Genomic DNA, 25,013 nt, shown 5'->3' with positions numbered 1-25,013 from the left:
CCCGAGCGCCAAGACGGCGGGTATAAACAGAGCCTGTTGCCTGAGCCGCTACAAGGGATGGGGACCTCGGTTAGTCTCTCGGGGGGCTGTGGGCGAGAGCGCCGCCTCGCGTCCCAGGTTTGTTGAGGGGGACTACGGGAAGCGACGCTTCGCTTCTGGCTCTGGTAGGAGCTAGACGAGGGCTGAGCTCGTCTCTCTTAAGCCGTCGCCGTCCTGGAACCAGACCGGCGGGGGAGATATTGCTCAAACGCCTCTTCCTGCATTTCAGCGTGCTGAAACCTGCTAATGACAGCATCCACTGCCTCACCAAACAGGCCAGTAGGAGAGAGAGGCACATCCAGGAGAAAAGCCTTCTCCTTCCACTGGATGCCCGAGAGGTTGAGCCACAGATGGCGCTCCGTAGCCGCCAATGCTGCCATGGAGCAGCCAATGGAACGGGCCGTCTCCTTGGTAACACGGAGTGTTAAGTCTGTAGCTCTACAGAGCTAGGTGTGCAGGCTTGCACCTGCTAGACCCACTGCCATGTAGGCCTTGCCCACCAAGGCGGATGTCGTCCGACACGGCTTGGTGGGGAGCGCCAGCGTCTGAAGGAATGAAGCGAGGGTGGGAGAAAGATAGCTCGTGAGCGCTTCCTCCACCCGAGGCATCGTTCCATAGCCGTGCTGCTTAGTTTCTGTCACGCTGCTGTAGTCCAGCAGAGGGGACACAGTCAGCCGTGCAGAGCAGCTTGTTTTTTTTTTTTTGGTCTGTTCCATGATTTACACAACTCATTGTGTAAATCAGGAAAGAATGGCAAGGATCGACGCGGGGGTAGCGCTCGGGCTGCAGAAAAGCTCATTGCGGTTACTGCCGGCCCGCGGCTCCTGCCCCGCCTCTCATAGCTGGGCGCGGACTGATGACATCGGCCCGGCTCCCAGAAGTCATCCTCCATGATGCTAAGCACGTCTAGCTCCTCAGAATCAGACTGTGCAAGCCTCTCCAGACTCATACCTCAGGCGGGAGAAGCCGAGAAATGGGCTCCCGAACGGGGAAGAGAGGAGGCGGAGTCAGCAGACGAGGAATGGGAAAAAGCCACGGCAGTCCTGATGCCCTCGGAGATGTCGCGCCGGGAGCCCCATGACCGAAGCCACCGCGCCGCCTCAGCGACCGCCGGGCCCGAGCCACGGGGAGAGCGCATCTGGCCGTCTTCGGAAAAGAGAGCCGCACGGGACCTCAGTACCCTCGGGGGCAGGGCCTCGTAATGGCCGCAAGCAGCCCCCTCGAGAGCTGCCTGGGCATGCGGCATCCCCAGACAGGAAACACACAGGGCATGAGTGTCCCCAGCTGTGAAGTAGCGCGGGCATGGAAAAACACATTGCCTGAACCACTCACCAGCAATCTCCTCTGCCTCTCCTTCCAGGTAAGAAAACTTCCTCTCGTGGTTGCTTTTCGAATAGTCTCGAACATGCCAGAGTGAATAGAAAAAAGCTAATGTGTCCGGTTTGCCGGCGTGCTTATATATGCCATCACACACTACCCTTCTAGCAACGCCAATAGGATTGGAGTAGTTTCATTCATGATTTCAGCCCTGCCACGCCCAGAGGTTCCCATAGTGTCGTCACCGACGCAGTTCGAGTTCCCTCGAAGGGGAACAAGAGAGAGCAAGACAGCGTGGGTCGCTGCTTTTGTCTGTTGGGGTGTGGTTCCCAGAGGGCAGTCCTTTGTTCCCCCGAGGGAGGGATTGTTTCCGGTTTCCTGGGGACCGTCTTTTCTTTAACTTTTGATATGTCTAAAAAAAATCTGTTTGCGCGTATTGTAATCAAATATCTTCCCACAATCAAACCTTAACTGCCAAACGGTTGTACCGTTCTTAGTTTTAAGCACTTGATAAAAAGGAAAACAATTGTCCATAGTTAGACCTTAAAAGGTTAGCATTTCATAGGAATCACATCAGATGAGAGGAACTTAACTAGCTTTCTGGATATATTGGCTGTTACACATTCTTAGAGAATATAAGCAAGATCCACGAATGGCATCAATTATGGACAAGATAAATACAGAGTGACATTTATGTATTAAACGGCATTTCAGACGATGGCATGTAATACTTATTTTGTCCACTTGGCGGAGCTCGGGTTACATGAAGATAGCTTTGATTGACCTTAAAACAATCTTCTGCTCAGGATCTGGGAAATTTAGTTATTTAACCTTAAATTCGAGATGGAAAATTTCTCAAGTAGTATAGGATGACATTTTTTATCATAATTTCTAAAGGAAGTGTCATAAAGTGTTGTGAACAAAGCATTGATTACAACATGAAATGACTAAAGGTCAGGGATCCTTGCTGAAAATTAAAATACTGCAAAATTAACTTATTTAGATTCTTTTCAACAACAAATAACACCAACATCGTAACATAACTACTCAAATGGAGTGGAGAGACCTCGTCAAGTAACTAAAAGATTATTTCATTAAACAAGGAAATGCTTTGAGTTTTGAGGAGACAATACTCTTTGTTTACACAAAGAAGTTCAGGGCAGTGTCTCTGGTGTCCTGGAGTTTCTCACGCCTGGGCGTGAAGAGGAGAATATCCTTTGATGTGAGGTAATTAAACAAAGAGGAAGGTCAGTTGCCATGGTTACGTGTATGGGGGGCAGTTTAGGGTTTCCTGCCCTCTCTTACGAAGAGTTCCGATAGGCTGTTCAGAAGAAAGCTAATCTCTGGTGTTTCTTTGTCATTTTAACAGTCAGGCACCGAGGCCTGTCTTGGCTGCTGCCAAAGGTGGACAGTTTTACGATCAACTGCCCAGAAATAGCACTGAGGGAAAGCAACCTTTCAACCCCCCTCCTGTGGGGTCTCTTCAGCCGTCTGTTGAGGGTTGTTATCTCACCCCCTCCTTTTCTTTCTCCCAGGGAGAGAGAAGGAATTTGGAGTAGTCCAAATTTATTTGATATAAAATACACAAATCCACACTGTTTGTACACTACAACAGGCTACTCTCTGCTCTCTGATCTTTTGTCCTGTGTCAGCCACTGTGGCTATCCTACACTCTTTGAAAGGGTAGGGGCCAGACAGAGATGGGACAGTTGGTTGAAGTTCGCAACCTCACCACTAGATGCCACTAAATCTTAAACACTGAATCTTTAAGAGAAGATTGTTTTACTCTTTCCACAACCTCGCCAAACAAGAATGCTAATGTTGGGAGATCCCAAATTACGTTAAGTGACAAAATGTTTTCAACATTCCATGTTAACGTTTTTTAATAGTTGGGGATCAAAAACAATTGAGTAATTAAGATAAGATAAGATATACTTTATTGTCCCCGAAGGGAAATTTGTTTTGGACTCTGTCCGTTCTGCAGCTTTACAAGAACAATACAACACAAAATACAGAAATAAAACATCTCTCACACATATTCTCATGCAACACAACACATGCTGTCGTATACATTTGACAGTTCCCTATATAGTAGCACATTGACTCCTTCTTCCAATGCCAGTTTTGATTGAATAACCCTGTCGGCTGCATTCCCGCAATGTAGCACAACCCTTCCACAATGAGATATTGCACACCCCTAATAGCTTATGTATTGCACAAATGACATATTGCACAACCCCTATAGCCTACATATTGCACAAATGACATATTGCACAACCCACCTAGCCTACGTATTGCACAAAAGCGCAATTATAGTAGTATTTGTGACTTAGGCAAAACAGAATTTAATGAGAAAAGAAAAAGACAGTGATACATTCCGATTTGAAAGATGTCACATACTTATTCTACACACAGTAGCTTTTAAGGATTAAAAAAAGGTAATCATCATGGTTTAAAAAAGTCTGACACAGGACACAAAATCACTTTGCAGCATCAAGGTTAGATGACCTACATTCATCTACATCTCAGACCTCTACACTTTTACTTTTTGTCATGGTACATAAACTGCACACTCTCAGCTGCACAGTAACACAGCAATGGCATTGGGTGTAAATCTCACATTGCAGAATTGTCCCATATGAGTCTAATTTCTTGGAAGGCTGGCTTTTGTTTTCAGGTTAGTCTGCGAAAGGCTACCTTTTAAGTAAAATTGTCCTGCTATGCCTGAATGACCACCTGAGTTTGTGGGAGTTTTTACAAGGGAGTGATGAATTTCCTCAACCCTTGGAGAAGCATGTTATCCTTTAATCTGTAATCAACAAAACTGGAGTTACCATTGTTACCGTTGTACAACAAACAATACTGTAGCTAGGCATAATGAGAATAAACAGATAAAAGATACAGTCATCCATGGGTACACATTTTATTGGCTGCTATGTGTGAAATAATGACAACTTGGTGCAACTCTAAAGCTATAAAGAGATCTAAAATAACAAGTTCTTGAAGTGAGACTAAGAAACTTTTGAAAGATGAAACAGCACATTCTTACGAACAAAAGTTGTAATTCTTAACCAATAAATAGCACCTCTGCTCCATTCAGTACAGTCAGTTGTTTTGCTGCTTCAGCCTTACTTGGCCTGGTATGACCATTAACTTATGGTCATTAATGTTGGCAAACTTTACGGACAAACTTTATGACTCATCTCTTCTTGTGCTACTATTACTCCAGGGTTTGCCATTTATCTTTAGCCTGTTAAACTGACAATGAAATAAACAAATACAGGAAGAGAGAAACAAAGAAAGACAGAAACAAATAAAAAAGCAAAGAAAGGAGCCTCTACTACTCACCAATTATCATCCAATTCACACTTTGGCTGAATGCAAAAAGATAAACAGATTTAATGGCCTAATCATTCCTATGCCCTGATTAAAAACAGTTACTATATAATTGGAGACCGTGATGACTTATTTGACAGTCATGGCTGTCACGAAAAATTGAGTGAGCGTTAAATGCGTAAGTGAGAGAGAAGGAGACAAGGACAGAACAACAAGCTCGAAAGAAGGATCGGAGAGACAGTGAGTCAGAGCCGCTGAAAGACAAGAGTCAGCAGAGAGAAAGAGACGTGCAGAGATTGCTGCTCATTCATCCAGTCTCACGAACAACAGAGTTACAGACAGTGAGACAGACGAGGGAGACAGGGAAGAAGAAGAGAAAGCGAAGCAAACTGAGGAGGATCTTGTTCGGTAGATAGATCACAGCAATACAGATCTATTTACAGATTAGTAATAGTTCTGACTGTGTGCGTGTCTCTCTGTGTGTGCATGTCACCCTCTGTGTGTGTGTGTGTGTGTGTGTGTATGTGTGTGTGTGTGTGTGTGTGTATGTGTGTGTGTGTGTGTGTGTGTGTGTGTGTGTGTGTGTGTGTGTGTGCACATACTGCAGGAACCAGTCAGTCACACTTACACAGGTACCCGCAATTACACACAAACAGACACAAGAAACATACCTTTCCCTGGTTATCCTTATATCCCCTGAGCAGAAAGCTGCACATTTGTTGTTGATTGGCTGTGATAGTGGTGTATTTTATTATAGCACGTGTTTTTTGCACCATCTACAGGCCTAGGTCTGAATACATGCTATTCATTTTTATTCTAAGCATTTTAGGGATTGAGCTGCATGCATTCATTGCAACTGCAGAATGAATATGTTGTAACAATGAAAAAAATATTAAGTTAAATGATTTATCCATCTCATGAACCAATGAATAACATACAGTATCTATCTCGATCTGCTCTTCACATCTTGCAACCTAAAGTCACCTTAAGGGAATCTTTCATCAGCCAACTTGGAGAAACACCACACCAGCCTCCCCCCACCAAAAAACCCCCCAAACAATTGTGGCAATTGATACAGGAACTGGAGTGATAAGGTCTCAAACAGACAGTTATATTTAGAGGTTTTTAACAAGGTGCAGCAACTAACTTTACAACACAATACATTGTCTTCATGCAAAAAAGAGGAGGCACAGGCAGTGAAGACATTTGAATTGCCTGCCTCTCATCAGATGATCATAAAACATGTATGTGTTCATAATGTCCCCTGCTCTAGGGGATGTGGAAAAATTATTAATACCTAAAAATGTCCGGGTGGATCCAATCATATTCTTCAGCAGCGGTTACCTGCACTGTCCAAAATGGTAAATGTGTGTTTTGGCAAGAGAAGTGAAAGATTCTGCAGGAGACATCAAGGGGCTCACCGAAGATGAAAAATTACCAAATGACGAGTGATCATATTACCTTCATGTATATACATTATACATATACATGTTTGTGGTGTTAATCACAGTAGTAGTCAGTTTCTCTGACATGACCAGAGAGTAAATTTGCTATCAAGTTTGCTGAGCCTGACAGTAATCACCATGGGAGGACTAAAATCATGAATACATTCATATTTAATTATTTACTGTCTCAACAAAATGTGGGAATTATTTTTCCCGCATCACAATGAACTTGAGTGATTCCTTCAGTAACTCAAGAGGGCTCAGTTATGAGATGAAATTTTAATGGTCTTTGTGGGATACTGAGTATTTTTCAAAATGAAAAAGATAAAAAAAGAAAAAAAAAACAGAAATGGCACACAGCTACAACACAATAAAACAAAAATCAGTGCTTGAACATAGAGGTACAGGAAGGCGCGTCAGCTCACCAGAGACGTGTTGAGTGTTGTTCAATTGGATACGTCATTTAGCCTTCATCCTTTGCTTTACTGCTGCTTCCAGTAAGCTGTTGACACCAGTCTGATCATCTTGCCTAGCACTGTACTGGAAAGAAAAGTGCACTGACCATGATAAATTAATAGAAGTATGTTGCATTATGTTGAAACACCTGAGCCTCAGGAGGAACATGCTGCTCTGCCCACCCTTGCACTCTACCTGTTTGATGTCAAATCATCAGTTGTTTATGAGCTTTTCCATTATTGGACCGTCCTTCCTCTACTGGCTTATCAGTTGCAGGATAATACTACATTAGAAGCACAAAGTAGAGACAAAAATAGCTCCAGACAGGCTGCATCCATTTTACATGTATATTTCTATATCATCTATGGTGAAAAACAGTCAGGAGGATGCTGTACAGATTGTAAAGCCCCTTGAGGCAATTTTGTAACTTGTTGTATTGAGCCATGTAAATAAAAAGACTGACGCGCTCTCCAGATGAATCCAAGGAGCCATGTAACAGACTCCACAGGGACAGCAGTAAACCTCCCTTGGGGGGAAACAGAGGAGAATGTACTCAATGCACAATTCAAGAGATGTCATAATTATTATTGGCAGCAGTGGCATGAAGGATCCTTAGGGAGAGGCCGTGAGCGCATGGATCATTTAGTCCAACTAACTAACTTGTTTGAATGTAACTGCCAATCGTATGAGTTGGCCGACACAGATCAGCTGATGGCTGGCATGGGTGTGCTGCTCTGCCTGAACTAAGGCCAGAAATGCACAGACCGTCTCAGACATAGATACCCATTATTGTTGACGTTTGAGGGACTGTACAAAATGACTGGGGTGGGGAGGAGGGCTGAAACAAAGCAAGGCCCTCCCAGTTTTATTAATATTTGTTTGAACCCTCTCATTTACTTGAGGAAAAAGCAAAAGCAATAACTTCCCCCCTAATTTCAAAATAATATGTCAAATTCTGACATAAAATTGTAAAATATTCTAGCCACTACCTATTTATTAATAAAGAGCTGCTTAATAAACAATTAATACAGCCAGGCTAAAGCTCTGGTGCTGCTGGTCTACATACAGAAGTTATCTTTTTGATTTTATTTATTTATTTATTTATTACAATAAAATGAAAGACTGAAATAAAATATAAATCTAGGATGAGAACTTCCCAAAAAACTCTCTTTAACAAAGACAAAAAATACATAACTCGTATAAAGTGCTGAGCTGTGTTGTTAACAGACTGTACACTATACTGAACACGGACAATGATCATCAATTCCACAAGAACTATAAAGCTCTGGGAAAAGTGCTGTATTTTAAATGGGAGACTTTATGGGAACTCTGCAATTAGACAGCCTCAACCAATTAAATCTGCTCATGGATCAAGCTGTTCTAACCTTTAATCTGCCGCAGTGCTCTATGCAGCAGCTGTCTGACATATGAAGACCGTGAGAAGTCATATTTAATTGTAAGCATTGCTCTCAGTTATCTATCGACTGGGTGGGAGTTGGGTTGGGTAACTGAGGCAGTCACTCCCCTCCCATTGCTGCTCGCCAAGATAAGAACTGAAAAACCACAAATGTGTCAGTCAACACCCCAGTTCACCCTTTGCTTCAAGGACTTGTATGACAGTATTTTTCAGTTCTCTGTGTTTTCAGTCTGTAAAAAAATCAATCATTAAAATTAAGCCTTACAATATACAGGAACGTCAGTGCATGAAAATGTCTTTTAGAAATAAGAAGTTGGAAGAGGATGCGAGTGGCAGTCACAAAAGGAGCAAAAAGAAGCAAAAGAAGGACGATGCCTGGAGACCAGAAGGACCCAGGGACCCATTTGCCGTGGTGTGTGTTTTTGCGTGAGCACACACATGCAGTGATGAATGTGTGCTGGTTTGTGTTTGTGACAATGTGAACTCTCATAAACTTGTCCATGGGTGAATCGTATGCATGTCACACATGAATTGAAAATGATCAATTCTATTGAAATGATCGGTTTTGACTGTAGGGATCAAGCTGCTGTGTGAAACTCAAATCTTCTCGAGAAAGATTATATAACTTGTCCTTGTTTGTCTTTTCCTGTCCTAGCTGGACTCTCTTCCTGAGAAGAAGCAGCAGGAGATCCAGAGAGCCCTCCACCTCTTCTCCTTGGGCCCAAATCTGCCAAAGACCCTGCAGCAGGCCAAAAAACACACATACCAGTTCTGGGACACACAGCCTGTCCCCAAACTGGGTAAGAAGTCATTCCTCTTCCAGCAATTATATGCCAGAATACTCTAAAAACAAAACATTGGCTCAAACTTACATTGAAAGCAAAACTTGCTTATTTGCAGGAGAATATGATGATAAGATTAACACACATATGTCATATATGTCCTTTAGATATTGGGCTACAGCTAGCAGACGGTAAACTTAGCTTAGCACAAACATTTTATTTTATTTTTTACCTTGGACAGTGCCAGGCTAGCTGTTTCCCCTGATTTCAGTCTTTGTGCTAAGTCACAGTAAGCACACCAGCTATCATATTTAACAAACAAACATTAGAGTGGATCAATCTTCTCATTATTTACCACAATGTTGAGCTATAAAGAAACACCTATGATTCACTTTGCACCAATACTGCATACGATTCTTCTTTTGATTATTTTGAAACCTACATTGTTCAACTTTCATGTGCAGTTATGTTTTTATACAAAATGGTAAGAAGATGCCCTATAATCCTATTGAAGCCATTATAAAAAACATTATAGAGCAGCCCTATTCATTTTAAAAAGTCATGAGTCAAGTAAAGTCAAGTATATACCTCATTCACTATAATTTACGATATTGATAAACAAGTTTTATATACCTTATTTTGGTACAAAAATGGTTTAATCTTTATTCTGTCCTCAGGTGACAGTATTGTGACTCACGGTCCAATAGTAGAGGGTGAAACCAGTGTGCGAAAGGAGCCCTACTCTCTGCCTCAAGGTTTCTCCTGGGACACTCTGGACCTGAGCAGCCCTATGGTGGTAAGTAACTGTATGTAAGTTACTGTATGTACATCATTAGAAACTGCAACCTGTCAAATTCCAGTCTTTCAGAAGTAAGGAGCTTTACTGTATTTTAGAGTAAAAGTTGCAGTTGGCAATCTTTTCTTAGTGTGAAGTTCATTAAAAATGGATGCAAATTCATCATTTCCATCTATCATCTCAGATGAGAGAGCTATGCACTCTACTAAATGAGAACTACATGGAAGAGGATGACAACACCATCAGATTTGACTTTTCTCTGGAGTATCTGCAATGGTAAGCTTCGAACAGCTGCATTCAGTCACTTTTGATTGCTATATTTTGAGTGTATATGAGCAAAATTTTCTTTTTAAACCTTTTATTTTATATTATTAACCTGACTGAGATGTGATCTTCTTAAAGCAGTAGCATTTGGAAAATTTGCTTATTTTATGGGTGGTTATGTGACTATTTCTTGGCAGTGAGCTGTTGTCAGGCAACCAGAAGTCAAGATTTTAAGTTCTAAGTCAAGTCTAGTAATGAATGAAATACTTACTTACTGTCTCCTTATACAGTATTGATATATTTCAGGAAAGATATACATTTGTCATTTCGCTATTACGGTGTACCGCACATTGGAGAATTCTGATAAACACCGAGTCATTGATTATTCAAGCAGTTCATTTAAGTGCAACAAGGAGGCGGGGGCATTTCTTGAAAAACTAAATTACATATCTAGAATTGCTTTACCAAAAACAGGTGGGCAGACAACTAGCAGAGACTCCAGGAAGTTACTGTGCCAGCAAATATCCTCCACAAATGGCAAATAGTTATAGTTATTACACTTTAGTTTTTGTACTGAACAAGACATAATATGTTGATTAGTAACTTTAGCGGTGCTGGTAGGTGCTGGACATAGCCAGGGTAGCTCTTTACCCCTGTTTACAGTCTTTGTGCTAAGCTAAGCTAACCAGCTGCTGGCTGTAGCCTTTTTTTAATGCACAGATATGAGGTTGGTATCAGTCTTCTCAACCAGCTCAACTGCAAGAAAGTGAATAAGCATATTTCCCAAAATGTCAAACTATTCCTTATATAATTTAATTAAACTGCTCAGTAAAACTGCAACATATTTCTTTTAGCCTCTGGGTTATACTAAAGGAATTAAGGTGTTGAGAGCCTCAAAAGGACAGCATAATTTTTCCCACTCGACTTTCCAGCCTGACCCACCAACACGCCGTTATCAGTTACAAGCTTGCTACTCTAATCTCTTTACTACTGGCTTTTTCCACTGTGATCTGCGTAAATGGTACCTCTACCTTCAGGGAACACTTCCATCAAAACATAATAACATTTACTTTAAAATGAATAATTAACATTAAGATTCCAGGAACAGTCTCAGATCTCTGGGACAGAAGTTAAAGAAAGCTGCTGCATTCATTCAGCCAATGCACAGTTCTTTTATTGGAACTTGTCCTTGATCAGATTTATTGAACTACCCCTACATTTATTCACAGAGTCTTTTTGCAGACACTGTCATTCTTTTCCTCTTCAGGGCTTTACAACCTCCTAACTGGCTGGCCCAGTGGCACTGTGGTGTGCGAGTAGACACCAATAACAAGCTCGTCGGCTTCATTGCTGCTGTTCCTGCAGATGTTCGCGTATATGAGACGTGAGTAGCTCATAAACATGTGCAAAGATACGTGTTGTGTGAAATCTGATGCCAACAAAAGTGTAGCAATTTTCCTGTAAATGTCTCAAAGCAAATGCTCAAAGTGTGTTCTGCAGGGAGAAGCGGATGGTTCAGGTTAAATTCCTGTGTGTTCACAAGAAGCTGCGCCTCAAGCGGATGACTCCAGTTCTGATCCGAGAGCTCACCAGACGGGTCAACCAACAGGGCCTCTACCAGGCTGTCTACACAGCTGGCATAGTGCTGCCCACGCCACTAAGCTCCTGCAGGTAGTAGCTGCTACACAGTGTTGCTTCACACTTGACTTAAAGGGAAGCCACAATTTCCACTTTTACAGCCCCTGAAAAAATAGTTTCTCAGCACGGCTTCTTAACAGCTGTGGGGTTGCTTGCCTGTGCTGCCAGGCCACTGTCAGTCACATCTGATCAAAGCACACCCACCCAGCCCTGATGAAGCAGACTGGCTTAATAAGTCATACCCATAGACTTTTTTAAAGATTTTACTTTAGTAAATGTGCTTAGTTAGTCAGGATTATTTAACGTTACAAAGAAATAATTAAACCAAGGTTCTTAACACAGTTAAATTAAATAAAACATGACATGTATGTATGTGGTTGTGGGTGTCACTCTGTCTCACTGATTAGCAAACATGCAGTCTTTGTGTTTATTCTACATATATTCATTTCGTCCAAACTGGTATGTTACAACGGGGGCTACAAATTAGCTTCTCTTAGCTATCCCATACATAAAATCTTTGGTATTTCTCTTATGAAGCAACGTTTATATTCCCTCAGTCCCTACCAAATAAACAAACTAATTATTTTAGGTACTGGCACCGCCCTCTGAATACCCGAAAGCTGACAGAGGTGGGCTACCCAGGGCTGAGACAGAACATGATGAACCTGCAGAGAGCTCTGAAATTCAACCGTCTGCCTGAGGTTAGTTTGTGCTGCCACCTAGAGGAAAAAAAACATTTGTGCCATTACAGTCTGACATTGGCTTATTGCAGAATTGACAAGTGGCTGAAAAAAGACAAAATATTTCAACTTAATCTGATTTTAATGATCAGACATTTGTGGTAATAGGCATCCTTATACTGAAAATGTCTTGCCTCCTCTATCACCAAGGTGACAAAGACATCAGGTCTGCGCCCCATGACTAAAGAAGACACCGTGGGGATACAGTCTCTACTCCAGGCGAACCTCCGCAGGTTTCACCTCAGCCCCATCTTGTCTTTGCAGGATGTTGAGCACTGGCTGTTGCCGAGGGAGAATGTGATTGACAGCTATGTTGTGGAGGTCAGACCTTACCATTTGTCAACTTTCAGCTGTCTCTATTTCTAATTTCTTTGGAGAGGGAAGAGAAAGATTTTAGCTCGCGTGATGCTGCAGTAGTTAAGAATTGATTAACCCCCCCTCCTCACACACAGAGTGATGATGGGACTCTGACAGGCGTGGTGAGTTTCTACAGCATCTCCTCCAGGGTGCTGAATCACCCGGTCCACACTGGCCTGAGAGCGGCTCATCTCCTTTACATTGCCTCTACTGCCACTGACCCAGTCAACCTCATGGAGGACATGTTGGTCCTGGCTAAATCTGTGAGTGTGTCAAACAATAATCGCCTTAATTTGAAAAGTGCACAAGTTCAGCTTTGATGTCACAGAGAAACCTGCATTTAACTTTGGACATTCCCTCCAAACTATATACATGCAGTCAAATGACCCATATACTGTAAGTGTTATTAAAATCAGTTTTTTAATAGGTGTACAGTTGGTTTACTGTGTATTATGACAAAATAAATGGTCTTTTTTCCCTCACTGACAGAAAGGTTTTGACATCTTCTCTGCTCTCGACGTGATGGATAACAAGAGTTTCCTGGAGAAGCTCAAGTTCACCATCAGTGACACGAGCCTTCATTATTACCTGTACAACTGGATGTGTCCTGATGTGAGCCCAGACAAGGTGCTGAATATTGCAAGAACTCCCCCTGCCAAGACAAACATCACTGTCATTCTGTGCATTCAAACCCCAAAGCCCTCCACACCATTCCTCTCTGCTGCCAGCTGTTTGCTTTTTTTAAGTTCTAATTCACTAACAGGACCGCGCCAAGTTAGAGGTGGTTTATGTGATCATGTTTAGGGAGGGTTTGAGGGGAAAGGGATGAAAAGGAGTCGAGGGGGAAAGGTTGAAAGGGGTCGAGGGAAGGTGGATGAGACAGGGTCGTATAGTGCTACTGAGAACCCGGGGGTCGAGACTCAGGATGAGGACTCGTCTCCGTAGAGGCTCGCTTGTGGAGCAGCTGATGGATCGTCCCCCCGTAGGGGGAGGGAGCTAGATGAGACCGTATGGAGCCTTTTCTCCTCTTCTTATTGCATAATTCAAATACACATATTAAATTATTGGTTCTTCAAGCAGTTTGTTGAAGTGCAACAAGGTGGCAGGGGCATTTCTTGAAAAACTAAATAACATATCTAGGACTACCTTACCAAACTCACACAGAAATCCTATAAAGAATAAAGTTTGAAAACAGTTTTAGAGAAAGATTAAAATCACTGATTAATCTCGATTCATGATATTCAACCACTTCCTTTTATTGCCACACAATAAAGCAGGTGGCACTTATCTCTTTACAGCTGAAAAATCACTCTGACATTAGCAGCAAACTATGACCTTTACTAAAACTTAAACACAGGTAAAATCCAGAAATACAAAGTGCAGCAGTGCTTTTGAATCAGATGCGTTCTTAACGTCACATGATTGGTGTATTTGATAGCTGCCAGTCATCTGTGATTCATAGTAATGGGTGTATGTTTTACAGGTGGGCTTGGTGATACCCAACTAACCTGCCAGTGAAAGAAGACATAGCGGTGAAGATGAAAGGACCGGAGTGATTGGCAGGACATCAAACTGTATCACCAGCACCAATTTGGGTTTAAAATATAAACTGACAAACTGTTAAACACACACAGAGACACACACATAGGCTACACACTCACAAATCAATGAAAGAAATAAAGATAAAACTTCCATTTGTAAATATATTCATCATCTGGATGTCAGTTCGCTGGGTTCAGCATTTCTGCGATAGGAATAGATTGTTTCTGACATGAAGGAAAATTGAGTAAACAAATTCAAGCAGTTCATAAAATTCACCCTGTACACCATAATACTATTATGTGCATTAGTCTCTGGGTATTTCATCGGGCAATTCAAGCAACCCCTGGTGACATGACATTTAATATTAGTGCCACCAATACACAAATTTGATTGGAGGACGAGATGATTAATCATTTTCACTGAAACAAGTAACAACACAGAAACACATCTAATACATGCCCATCAATTAATTTCCGTGTGCATGCAGCAGCTGCATAATGTCAGGCGTAAATGATCAAATCAAGTTACGCCTCATCTAGACGATATGGATACTATGTTTATGAAAAATGAGAAAGCGTGTTTCTACAGGGTTTAACCCCTTACAGACGATTCATAAACAAAGCTACAGTATAGACTGATGGAAAAAAAGCCAAACGGTGATGTTGCTCTCTCAAATTTGAATCTCCATATCTTACCGTAACACTTCATTCTGTCCTTTTATCACCTTTAATGCTGAAGAAGAAAAAATATGCTAATGAGGATACAATAAGATGCTATTAAGGATACAGTTTCAGCCATTGATTACTACTGCAAGGCACACTACTTAATTGCAAGACAGCATACTATAAAATTCGAGGTACATAAATTTTCTAAGAGCAGCAGGGGGTGCTGCAACCTTAACATGAGCCTTTGTATTGTGAACAACTACATAGGCCCTAGATGCAGACATCACTTGCTTTGTATTTGGTTGTTGGATGTGTAAGAAAATGATGCCCTCAGTACTATCTAAAATATATGAATTATAAGTTTACAGAAACTGTTAGAGCAATATTACAATGATAAACCTCTTTCAGTCTTTTAAAGCATTTACGTCGATGTGCCAAATCTTTCTACTTTAAATCCTGCTATCTGGGCCTCTCCAAAAGCCTCAATGATAAATCTTAGGTGATGGGGTGATGATGGTAATGATGATTCATGGGACTGGAAAAGGGAAAACAATCATTGTTCCGCTGCACAAATTTACCTCATCTTTTTGTGTGAATATTTGATGGTTTTACCCTCTGTGTACCTCACAATTAATCAGATGAAAGAGGGGTAATAACGCGGGCGGCACGGTGCCGCAGTGGTTAGCACTGTCGCCTCACAGCAGTCGCGGGTTCAAACCCCGGTTGCCCTGGCCTTTCTGTGTGGAGTTTGCATGTTCTCCCCGTGTCTGCGTGGGTTCTCTCCGGCTTCCTTCCACCGTCCAAAGACATGCGGACTAGGTTAATAGATGACCCTAAAATTTCCTTAGGCGTGAATCGTTGTTTGTTTATGTGTGGCCCTGCGATACCCTGCCTTTCGCACGATGTCAGCTGGGATTGGCTCCAGCCCCGCGACCCTGTACGCAGGATAAGCGGTTGTGGATGGATGGGTAATAACGCTTTAATCACTCTGTATATATTCTCAGTCATCCAGGTCTATATACTCTGTATATAGTTTGCCTGCAAGATTCCTATCCGTTAAGTAGTGGGCTACTTAACTACGCTTTACAACGTTTCCCTGTGAGGTGTAGGTAGAAGTATAAAGTAGCACATACAGCAAATGCTCGCATAAGTACAAAAATCTAAAATATCTAAAAAACTTGCCACTTTCCACTTCTTTCAAACACTTAACATGTCATAACCGAGGACTCCACAATCAGAGAAGTGGGCGTTTTCCAGAGACACGTGAATGCAACACCGGTTGAGTTTGGGCCAATCAGAAGCGGGAATGCATTTTAAGTTTAAAGTTACCGGACCTGCCAGTAGCTCTCATTGCCTGCCGCCTCTGCACCCTGCACGGGCAGGACAGAGCCGTGTCTCCCCTCAGTTTCTGTGGAAGATGAGTACAGAAAGCCAGGCTGTTTTCTAAAGAGAAGTGTCGCTTTATTTCTATTTTTCCTTTCATTCTCGTCAAGGACTCGCTCTTGCCGGTGTCGTCTAATATTACCAGTGACGTGCTGTGGTGTACCTTAGCTTCGTCAGGAACTTTCCAAAACATCAGCGAACCTGCAGTTAAAACTGCACTGCGGTTTCGTCGTATTTAGTTTGAACGTCTGTCTTACAGGGGTCCCGCTGTAATATCTCCGCGGACGCTTGAGAAGATCTCCATAACGGATTGCAGGTATGTTATGTACAGTATGCGCTGGCAATGTTGTAACTTAATGAGTAACGTTACGTTGTTAGAGTGTAACAAACTTACACGCGCTGTTACTCCGGATGACTGGAGGCATTAGCACACACTGTAGCTTCCTCTAAACGACGTTAAGTACTTGATAGGTGTTTAAGGAAATGCTCGTCTGTAACAGTCAGATTTCGGTAGAAAATGTCACGTTCAAAGGATGTGATGCGTAGTGTTGTGTCATAGGCACAGTCTCACCAGCTGTTATAGCGTTTGCCTGTTTAGTTTCCTTCCTTAATCATCAGCATAAGTTAGTTCTCACGGTGACACTGGGGGGACTGTTTAACCTCGCGCTTGGAAAACTGTAACGTTACTAGCCATTTGTACCGTTTTGTCAAAGCTTGTGCGTCCTATGAAGAGAGCAACACTTAATACTTACTGAATGTAAGTTACATATCAAGTGGAAGCGAGCTGGTTTTATCCTTTCACCCCCCTCTCTTGCTTTGGACCTGGCAAATTGGTCAGCAGAGACTAGTTCAGGCAAGCTTAGACGGCGTCTTTGCAAACAGTGACATAGAGGAGTGAGCATTTGGGTCTGTGTTCTGCATAACCACCTGTGAAAACAAAGCTGAAATGACATATATGACACTATATACTCTGCTGTGGTGAAAAAGGTCACTAAAGACTAGGTTACTTAAGTAGGAATCAAAGTTTGGAATCAAAGCCACCTTTATCTGTGTCAAACTGATATGGCTGTGCAAATACTTGCAATCTGGGTCAGGTGTAGCCTGCATTTCTTTCAGCATTCATTTTCCTTAATTTTAACTTTGCCTGGCTTTTATCACATGTCGCCAGGCTGTGAATTCAAATGTTTATGTACCAAATGTAATTTATGTGAGAGATATTACGTTATGTGTAAAAAGTGTGGCCCCCAAAGATTTCACTTACTTACTTATCTTACAGAGAGAGCTATAACTTCTTATAACTACGGGCTGTCAATCATTTCAAGAGTACATGGACTGTTAACTTTTCTCTCAAATGGTGAACAGAATGAAACTTATTCAGCTTCATATCCAAGGGCTATGGTATTTGAGGCGTGCCAGACTGTTATTTTCCCAATCTACTGTATCTCATTGGCCTGTGTCACAACAGGTTTCCCAAGACCTTCCTCAGCCAGCTGGAGTTGAGCAAGACAGAAGAAGAAAACTGATGCATGCCCTGATAAGATGTGCTTAGTGTCTGTGTGTCAAGCACTGAGCAGGATAGCACATGTTTGTGTTCCTCTTTAGCTCATTAATAACAGAGCATGCTGCTTTGTGTTACCATTGTTGTGTTTGGAGCAGTCGCCACCGAGCAATATGCATCCTGCGCAGAGCAGCTGGAGCAGAATGTTTCCGAGCTCTTGACATGCTTTATAGTTCTTTCCCACCTGCATAAATCTGCTGCTCTTTATCTGCCTCTTCTTTGGACCAGAACACGTTGGGTGGTTGTTGTTGTTATTATCATTCACCTGAACAGCTCATGTCAGCATGGGGGTGACGTCCTGGCGTCGCGTTGCCCCCTGCAGAGATCTTGTTACCCAACACTTGTGAGAGGACTTTTTGGAGGGGAGTGCGCTGTGGATGAGCAGCTCTTGCTGCAGAGACTTGTCTTTGTTCGACACTGGAACATCATCAACTTGTTTTTCATTGGGTTTTTTCTTCAGAGCAAGTTGTCATGAGTGCAAATGTGGATCAAGTTTCAATTCCTGCAACACTAGAATTACAAGAAAGCAAGTGCAAGGAGTGTAAAAGAAAATCCCCTTTGGCCTAGAATGATCATTGCTCAGAGCAATTTGAGATAAAGAAGTAATAGCTTAAGCGAAAAAGCAATCACTTAAAATATCAGTAATCAGTAAAATATCATTTTCCCTTCAGCACTGAATGACTTTACCCTAAAACACTATGGCACTTAAGCATTGCCTTGTTGTTTTTGGCTTCTGTGAGGAGTTTATCTCCTCCTTAACCTTCAGATCAGTTAATTCTCTCTCAATGGGCATTTACTATGTAAGCTCTGTGACTGTTTTGCCAGCCTTCTATCATGAAGGTGTAAGTTGAGTGAGATTTAGTTTGGGGCACTGAGTGAATGTACCTCGCACAGAGTTGTTTAGCGGAAAAGTAATTAAGTAGTTAAATTAGCATTGTAAATTAGATTTAAATGGGTAATAAGTTTATTTTATAACAAGACTCTTATCTCTACATAAGCCATGGAGAATTTTTACACAAAGTAAGGAAGCATTGATGTATTATAGTACATGTTGTTACACATGGTGATGCAAGATGTAATCTTTATTGAGCGTTTTCAGTCTTAAACTTCACCTGCAAGTGTTACTTAACAGTTAAGTAACATACTACAGCTGAACTGCAAAATATGGCTGCAAAAAAGTCAGGCACTAGATCCACCCACTCAACCCAATGTCTCTAGTCTCTCTAGGTCAGACTATCCTCTCTCGTAAGCTCTCGGAAGAGTTTGATGTCTGCTGCACAGCCAAGAAGTTCAGAAGTACAAATATTTATATAAAGCAGAGGAGATGTGACAGTGTGAGCAATGGGAACTCCATAGGGAAAAGTGCTAGGGGTTACCCTCAGGCTAATCTCCACTAAGACATATTTATAAACGTAGTTAGCAGTTAGAGTGGACCGCTTCCAGCTTTGTCACCAAGACGCTAACTGTATTTGGTCAGCAACTGCACAGCCATGGCCCACTTCAATGACGTCTTTAACCAGTGTAATATTTGCATGGCACATAAACATATGGTTATACCTCAGACTTTCATTTGATTTGCGTGGACATAATAGTTTCCATGTGCTGGGGAAGCACAAGGCCTCTCTCCATACTTCATTTCACTTTGTTTTAGCTCACTGCCAGAGCAGATCATTCATCTGACACCGTCGTCAACTTGAAATAAAGCCTTTAGAATAAAACATCAAAGAGTGTTTTGAATCCACGTTCAAAATGAGTGAGATTATGGACAACTTTTTCTGTCGATATCAACCAGGGTTTTATTGCCCTTGTCTCCATGTGAGTGACATATGTTGCCATGAAAGACCTGTTAATAAAAAAGACAAATGTGTGTTTGTAAGCCATATTTAGGGATACAGTCAAAACATTGTGTTTAAACACAGCAACACTGTTAATGGTAACTAAAAAGGGGAACAAAGGGGACATGTTTGCAGAGAGTATTTAAATTATACTGCTCTCATTCTGCTCATTCTTAGTTTTATTGTCAGTAAATCATACTGTATATTGTACTAATATTTCAAACATGTTTCTGCTACAGGGGCATATGTTAGCCTCACAGAGATTAAGGCTGAATCAATGTGAATATATGTTTATGAGAGTGGTTAGTAGATTTTTCACATTTAAAGGGGACATTTCATCTGCCACCTGCAACAGCAATCACAAAACATAATTTTAACTAACTGGAAAATGCACTTTTTCGCTTTCTTGCCAAGAGTTAGATGAGAAGATTGATACCACTCTAATGTTTGTACGCTCAGAAAAAAGACTAAAAACCGGGAAACGGCTAGCCTGGGTCTGTCCAGAGGTAACCTACTGCAAGTCCACCTACCAGCACCTCTGAAGCTCAGTAATTAATATGATGTAGCTTGTTTGCTTAAAATGTAAAAAAACCGAAGTGTAAAAACAATAAGTTGTGTATTAATAGAGGGTTTATGTCGGGACTATTTCTTTGCCAGGAACAGTGACTCACTGGTTTCCACACAATCAGCAGAGACATTGGCTGGTTATGGCCAAGAAATTCTCTGGCACAAAACTCCCCAGAAAACCAAACATAACATTTTGTATGGATTAAACAAATGAGATGTAATGTGTTAATTAATGAGGTTCTGGTAGGCAGATTTTGTTACCTTTAGACAGAGCCATGTGAGCTGTTCCCCCTTGCCTCCAGCCTTTATGCTAAGCTAAGCTAACCGCATATGCAACTTATGGGTTTCTGGTCTTTGTAATTATGTATTTTCAGTCTTGAACAGTATTACAACAATATTCGACTTTCTTGACTTTCAAATACTTTAAATTGACAAACATCATATGTGTACGTTCAAATGTGCCGGTGTATAGAACTCTCTCCTCCTCTGCTCCCCATCTCTCCTGTGTATGAGCACTAACTGTTGCTGACGGGCTGGAACAATGTAGTGTGGCAAGGTCCACACCACTTCGTTTGTTTTCCATTTACAGAGCCACAGCTGTGTAGGAAAACACACAAAACAAAGAGCTAGCAAACCATGAGGAAATATTTGCTGTATTTAACAAAAAGTGTATTTGAATACAATCTTACTATCCCTTAAAGCATACTTCACACTATTCCTTTGAGGCTGACAAACCCAGTGCCAATGCATATTTGTTTGTCCATTCCATATTTGTTTTTCCATTCTTGCAATATCAATTCCTGTTTACCTATTTAAGCTAAATTGACCTTTACAGGACACAGAAAGGGTAATGGCCTCAGTACTGCTTACCGTACTGTTCTGCCATTTCTTAAAAGAGTTCAGTTGGCATTAAATGGTTAATACCACTACTGTTAATACTCCATCTCCCATCCCTAACCCATCCCCCCTGTAAAACAGGAGACTGCCTTAACTCCTCCACCCCCTGCTCAGTAGCATTCCAGCTGGCCAGATGGTGTCTGCTCTCAGCGGACACCAGAGAACCGGGGGAGAGAAACCCCACGAGCAGGATTCTCCGGATGAGACATTCCACCCAACTCATCGCCCCCCCTCCACCCACTCATATCGCCCCCACCCACCTCCCCCTTCTCTCTCTGTTCAGTCTATCCTGCAGGCAGCCATTCTGGGGATGAAGTCCATGTTGATAAGTTGATGACAAGCGGAAAAATCGCATTAGATTGTTTCTACGGTGGAGAGACAGCTCTGTAGTTACTCTGTAGTGAACTGTGAGCAAGAATGGCAGTAAAAATCACAGATGTCTGTGTTTAGCCCAGAACGTTTATAAAACATTGTTGGAATTACTTCTGTGTGTCAAAAGCAGGCAACTCCACAGTCACAACTCATTTACTTTGAACATTTTATGACATTTTCTAGCCATTGACATCTGTTCTTTAAAATGTTGAAAGTAATTTGTTAATCAAATGTCTTCCTGACTGGCAGTTTTTAATTTAATTTTTTTTTTTGTATCTGTACTTGTTTAGAAAGTGGTTTCAGACACTACCAATACAAATGCTGGAAGGAAACATGGAAGAGGAAAGATAAATTAAACAACATCAGTTCTAATCAAAGTGACTCGCGTAGTTCTAGTTTTCAAATGGTTGAAAGCACTCTCATTGATGCCTTGGCCAGCTTGCACATTTTATACTCTTTTCATTAAAAGTTGCAAATTTAACGTACCTAAAGTGTTGCAGAAATACACACTGGCTCTCCAGCAAGGCAAGCAAGTGAGGCAATGCTTTCTGTATGTCAGGGCGCAACAAAGGGTAGCAATTGGTGTGAGGTTGGGTGCTTTAACTGTAGCTACTACAGTACATCTGTCCCATTAAAAATAAAACAAAAACAGTGTGGTTTCTGGCCCACACTAGCTCACTGAAAGAAATCCAATGTAGCACATTGTGTGTTATTTATGTGCGAGTCTGCTTGCATATGATCCCCTGGCTAGATAAAGCTCCATAAACCCCACCCTTCCCACTCAGACACTCCAGCTTCCATGATTGCAGCCTTGCTGGAGAGACTGTGTGTATTTCTGTCGGCCTGTTTTTGTGATTCTTCAGTTTTGCTTGTTTGCTTTCCCATACGTCACATTTAATGGGTCCTTTTGAATGCTGCAAACAGAGAGCCGGAAGGCTGGGACAAAGAGCCACCCTGTTTATAAAAAAAAAAAAAACAAAACATAGAGGAAAACACGCTCCTCTGTGTTAAACCTCATGGCTTTATTGAGTTATAATGACATGTGCTGTTGTTCCCCTTGACCAAGATTTCAAAGAGGGGAAGCAGCACACTTTCTTTGCCTAGTGACAATGGCAGCTCAGCCTCAAGCAGGCGGGTACAGTTTTTACAGTGTCAGTTACTTAGGTAAAGCAGAGTGCAGGCGTGAGTACCCAGGGGGTTGTTATGTCAACTGCCTTTCGGGTGACTGGCTACAGTCAACAGGACTTCTGGTAAAAGGGATTTGAGGGAGTTTGTGTCTGTGTGAGAAAGAGAGGGGGGGGGGGGGGGGGTGGGAGGGATGGATTAGGCACAGCCCCTGTTTTTGCCTCCTCCTCCACTGCTGCAGCAGATCTTGTCCTTGCTCCACCCCCATACCACCAGACTGGGGCCCCTTGGCACCCTGGAGACACATGCCCCACAAAGCCATCACTTCCACCCCTTAAAACCCCATTCTCTCCTCAGTCCTTCCCATGTTCTTTGCTCTTTCCTTCTGCTCTGACCTCCTTTGCACTCTTCATTCTCCTGTTGTGCCCACCCTTATTCTCCTCTGGGCTCTTTTGATCCTTCTTCCCTTTTTTGTATCTTCTTTCCTCTGTTGCTTTCCTTCTCCCCATTTTCATATGTCTCTTGCGGCTCAGAGCCAGGGGAGAGTTGAGTCATGTGAATGAAGAGCTTTTGCCATGTTAGACAAACACACCCCTCCTGTCAGGATCAACCTTTGAAGCTCTGTATTAGTAAAGGCCCATTTCAGCAGGATGAGGTGTTGTGAGCCTCTACAATTGCAATTAAAACTTAATTCTGCCAGCAGTTGCAGGCAGGGTACTTAGAACCACCTTAAGATTACTTTTTAATGAGAAACACATTGGCCACTCAGTATGTGGTTGATTGTTGTATGAGGTTGGCTTAAAACGTGTGACACGCCCTGGAGCAAAGCAAGGGAACATTTGGAAGTTACTCAGAAATCTTGTGCAGTAATATTGTCAATTGCCCCTGCATTGAAGATACTTCCGTGCTTTGTTTTGCACCTTCTGAAAAGTCTCCCGAGCGGCACCAGCTGAAGAACCTTTCTAACTGCCAGTCTGTTTTTGCCTGCAACCCAAGCACTGGTACCTGGTTTTCTCAGTGGAGCGAAGTTTCCACTCTCCAATCTCCACTCTCTTCCCTCCAGGAAGAATGTGTGTCCGGAGCCGGCTGTGTCTTTAACTGCCGCCTTTCTTTTTGCACAGCAAAGAAATGTTGACGTCTTCAAGTCTCTCAGATGCTTGCGGCTACTTTAATGTGGATTCCTGAAGGTTTTCAGTGGCAAACTCTTGTCGTAATACAAAGTGTTGGTGCTGAACAGATAACTTGTGTACTGTCCAACTTTGCAGAGGTGTGCAATTTAAACCTTATAACTTTCAAAATGCAGACAGCTTCAGGTGTACATCTCCATGGTGTTAAGTAAGATTTTCATGGGAAGATAAGACAAGATTAAAGTCTTGCGGGGCAATTCCAGAAACTGAAACAATGTTAATTACTGTGACACATTTATTAAAAAATTTGTGTGTGCGTTTGGTTGCTAACTCTGTATGTTCTTTTAGTGTTGTGACACCCGTCATTACTCATAGAGGGCTGTGGGTTCTGTGGTAAAACTAAAAGGCAGACTATTGGTCATACGTCCTTAAATGTTAATAATCAAAGCTTGTGTGCACATTGCTTGGACCTTGGCCAATTATGGACCTGGATAAAGCTATTCAAGCTTTATTTTGGCTATTACTGACTTGGAGAAAAAGCCCCAGAAATTTAAAACAGTCAAGATCCCCTTCTTTTCCCATGCAAACCCTTAGTTTGTGAGTAGGGTGGCAAGAGCCTCTGAGGCGGCTTTCTGTCTGGCCCTTGTCTTGGAGTGAATCAGTGAGTTGACATGTATGCGCTCCTTACAGATATGTGCAACAGGTATTCTTTTCCCATAACAAGCCTGCTTCCCATTGATTTACCCATGCAGGTGACAACATCACTGGGCTGTGAGTAACAATGGCATAATGAAATTTTGGATTTTCTTCAGGTGCTTTAGTTGACTCACCTTTGTCCAAATGTTTGAGACTGTAAGGACACCATTGATGCTGTTAAACTACAACAAGTCATTTGTAGTAGTTGTAAGTTGTAGTTGCAGTTGCCAGGGGGTTCATTGAAAAGTACACAGTAGATCAATATAAAAATAATGCTGTAACACCTTAACACTACGTGTTGCAAACGGTGCAAAAGTAATGCATGCATGGTTGAAGTATTTCACAAAAGGTATTAGATAAATAATAATAATAATAATAATAATAATCCTTATTTGTAGAGCACTTTTCAAAAACAAGTTACAAAGTGCTTTAACAAGTGTAAAGAATAATACAAAAAAAAGATAAGAGCATGAAAATTTAATATAAAATTAGTAAAATACAATAAAATAAAAGGGATAAAATAAAGTCAAATAAGATCGGGAAAAGCTCTCCTATAAAAGTATGTTTTAAGAAGGGACTTAAAAGAGTTCACTGACTCAGCCGACCTGATTTCCTCGGGCAGGCTGTTCCAGAGCCTCGGGGCCCTGACAGCAAATGCT

At 41.9% G+C, this 25,013-nt stretch overlaps 2 protein-coding genes across 4 annotated transcripts in view; both read left to right on the top strand.

Annotated features, from left to right (window-relative positions):
* Positions 1-8,223: 8,223 nt before the first annotated feature.
* On the top strand, positions 8,224-14,410 carry LOC123983187 (glycylpeptide N-tetradecanoyltransferase 1-like). 3 transcript variants are annotated; one of them, XR_006828149.1, is made up of 11 exons: positions 8,224-8,422; positions 8,666-8,810; positions 9,470-9,588; positions 9,773-9,864; positions 11,120-11,236; positions 11,353-11,523; positions 12,080-12,191; positions 12,381-12,551; positions 12,683-12,850; positions 13,081-13,214; positions 14,071-14,410. XR_006828149.1 is itself a non-coding variant. In XM_046069334.1 (11 exons), the coding sequence occupies exons 1-11, from the start codon at positions 8,297-8,299 to the stop codon at positions 14,092-14,094; spliced, it is 1,383 nt and encodes a 460-aa protein (XP_045925290.1). In that variant the 5' UTR covers positions 8,224-8,296; the 3' UTR covers positions 14,095-14,410. The 3 variants fall into 3 exon arrangements, 2 of the variants coding, with proteins under 2 accessions (XP_045925290.1, XP_045925291.1); XM_046069334.1 differs by having other exon boundaries at positions 13,077-13,214; XM_046069335.1 differs by lacking the exon at positions 14,071-14,410 and having other exon boundaries at positions 13,081-13,232.
* Positions 14,411-16,159: 1,749 nt separating this feature from the next.
* Positions 16,160-25,013, top strand: part of LOC123982827 (supervillin-like) — a 44,300-nt gene continuing 35,446 nt past the window's right edge. Inside the window, exon 1 of the mRNA XM_046068699.1 lies at positions 16,160-16,493. The gene's annotated coding sequence lies outside the window, so the exon portion shown is untranslated. The remainder of the gene's footprint in view (positions 16,494-25,013) is intronic.

Source organism: Micropterus dolomieu, linkage group LG14, assembly GCF_021292245.1.
Source record: "Micropterus dolomieu isolate WLL.071019.BEF.003 ecotype Adirondacks linkage group LG14, ASM2129224v1, whole genome shotgun sequence".
Classification (NCBI taxonomy): Eukaryota; Metazoa; Chordata; class Actinopteri; order Centrarchiformes; family Centrarchidae; genus Micropterus; species Micropterus dolomieu.
Note: the sequence above shows the minus strand (reverse complement) of the source record. Positions and strands in the feature narration are given on the sequence as shown.

What these genes read in the sequence shown, in the direction of transcription:
- LOC123983187 (XM_046069334.1), top strand. Translation starts at nt 8,297, where the DNA reads ATGAAAATGTCTTTTAGAAATAAGAAGTTGGAAGAGGATGCGAGTGGC. An exon ending in ACAGCCTGTCCCCAAACTGG is followed by an intron (nt 8,811 to 9,469) that starts GTAAGAAGTCAT and finishes TTCTGTCCTCAG; the next exon opens with GTGACAGTATTGTGACTCAC. An exon ending in AATTCAACCGTCTGCCTGAG is followed by an intron (nt 12,192 to 12,380) that starts GTTAGTTTGTGC and finishes TCTATCACCAAG; the next exon opens with GTGACAAAGACATCAGGTCT.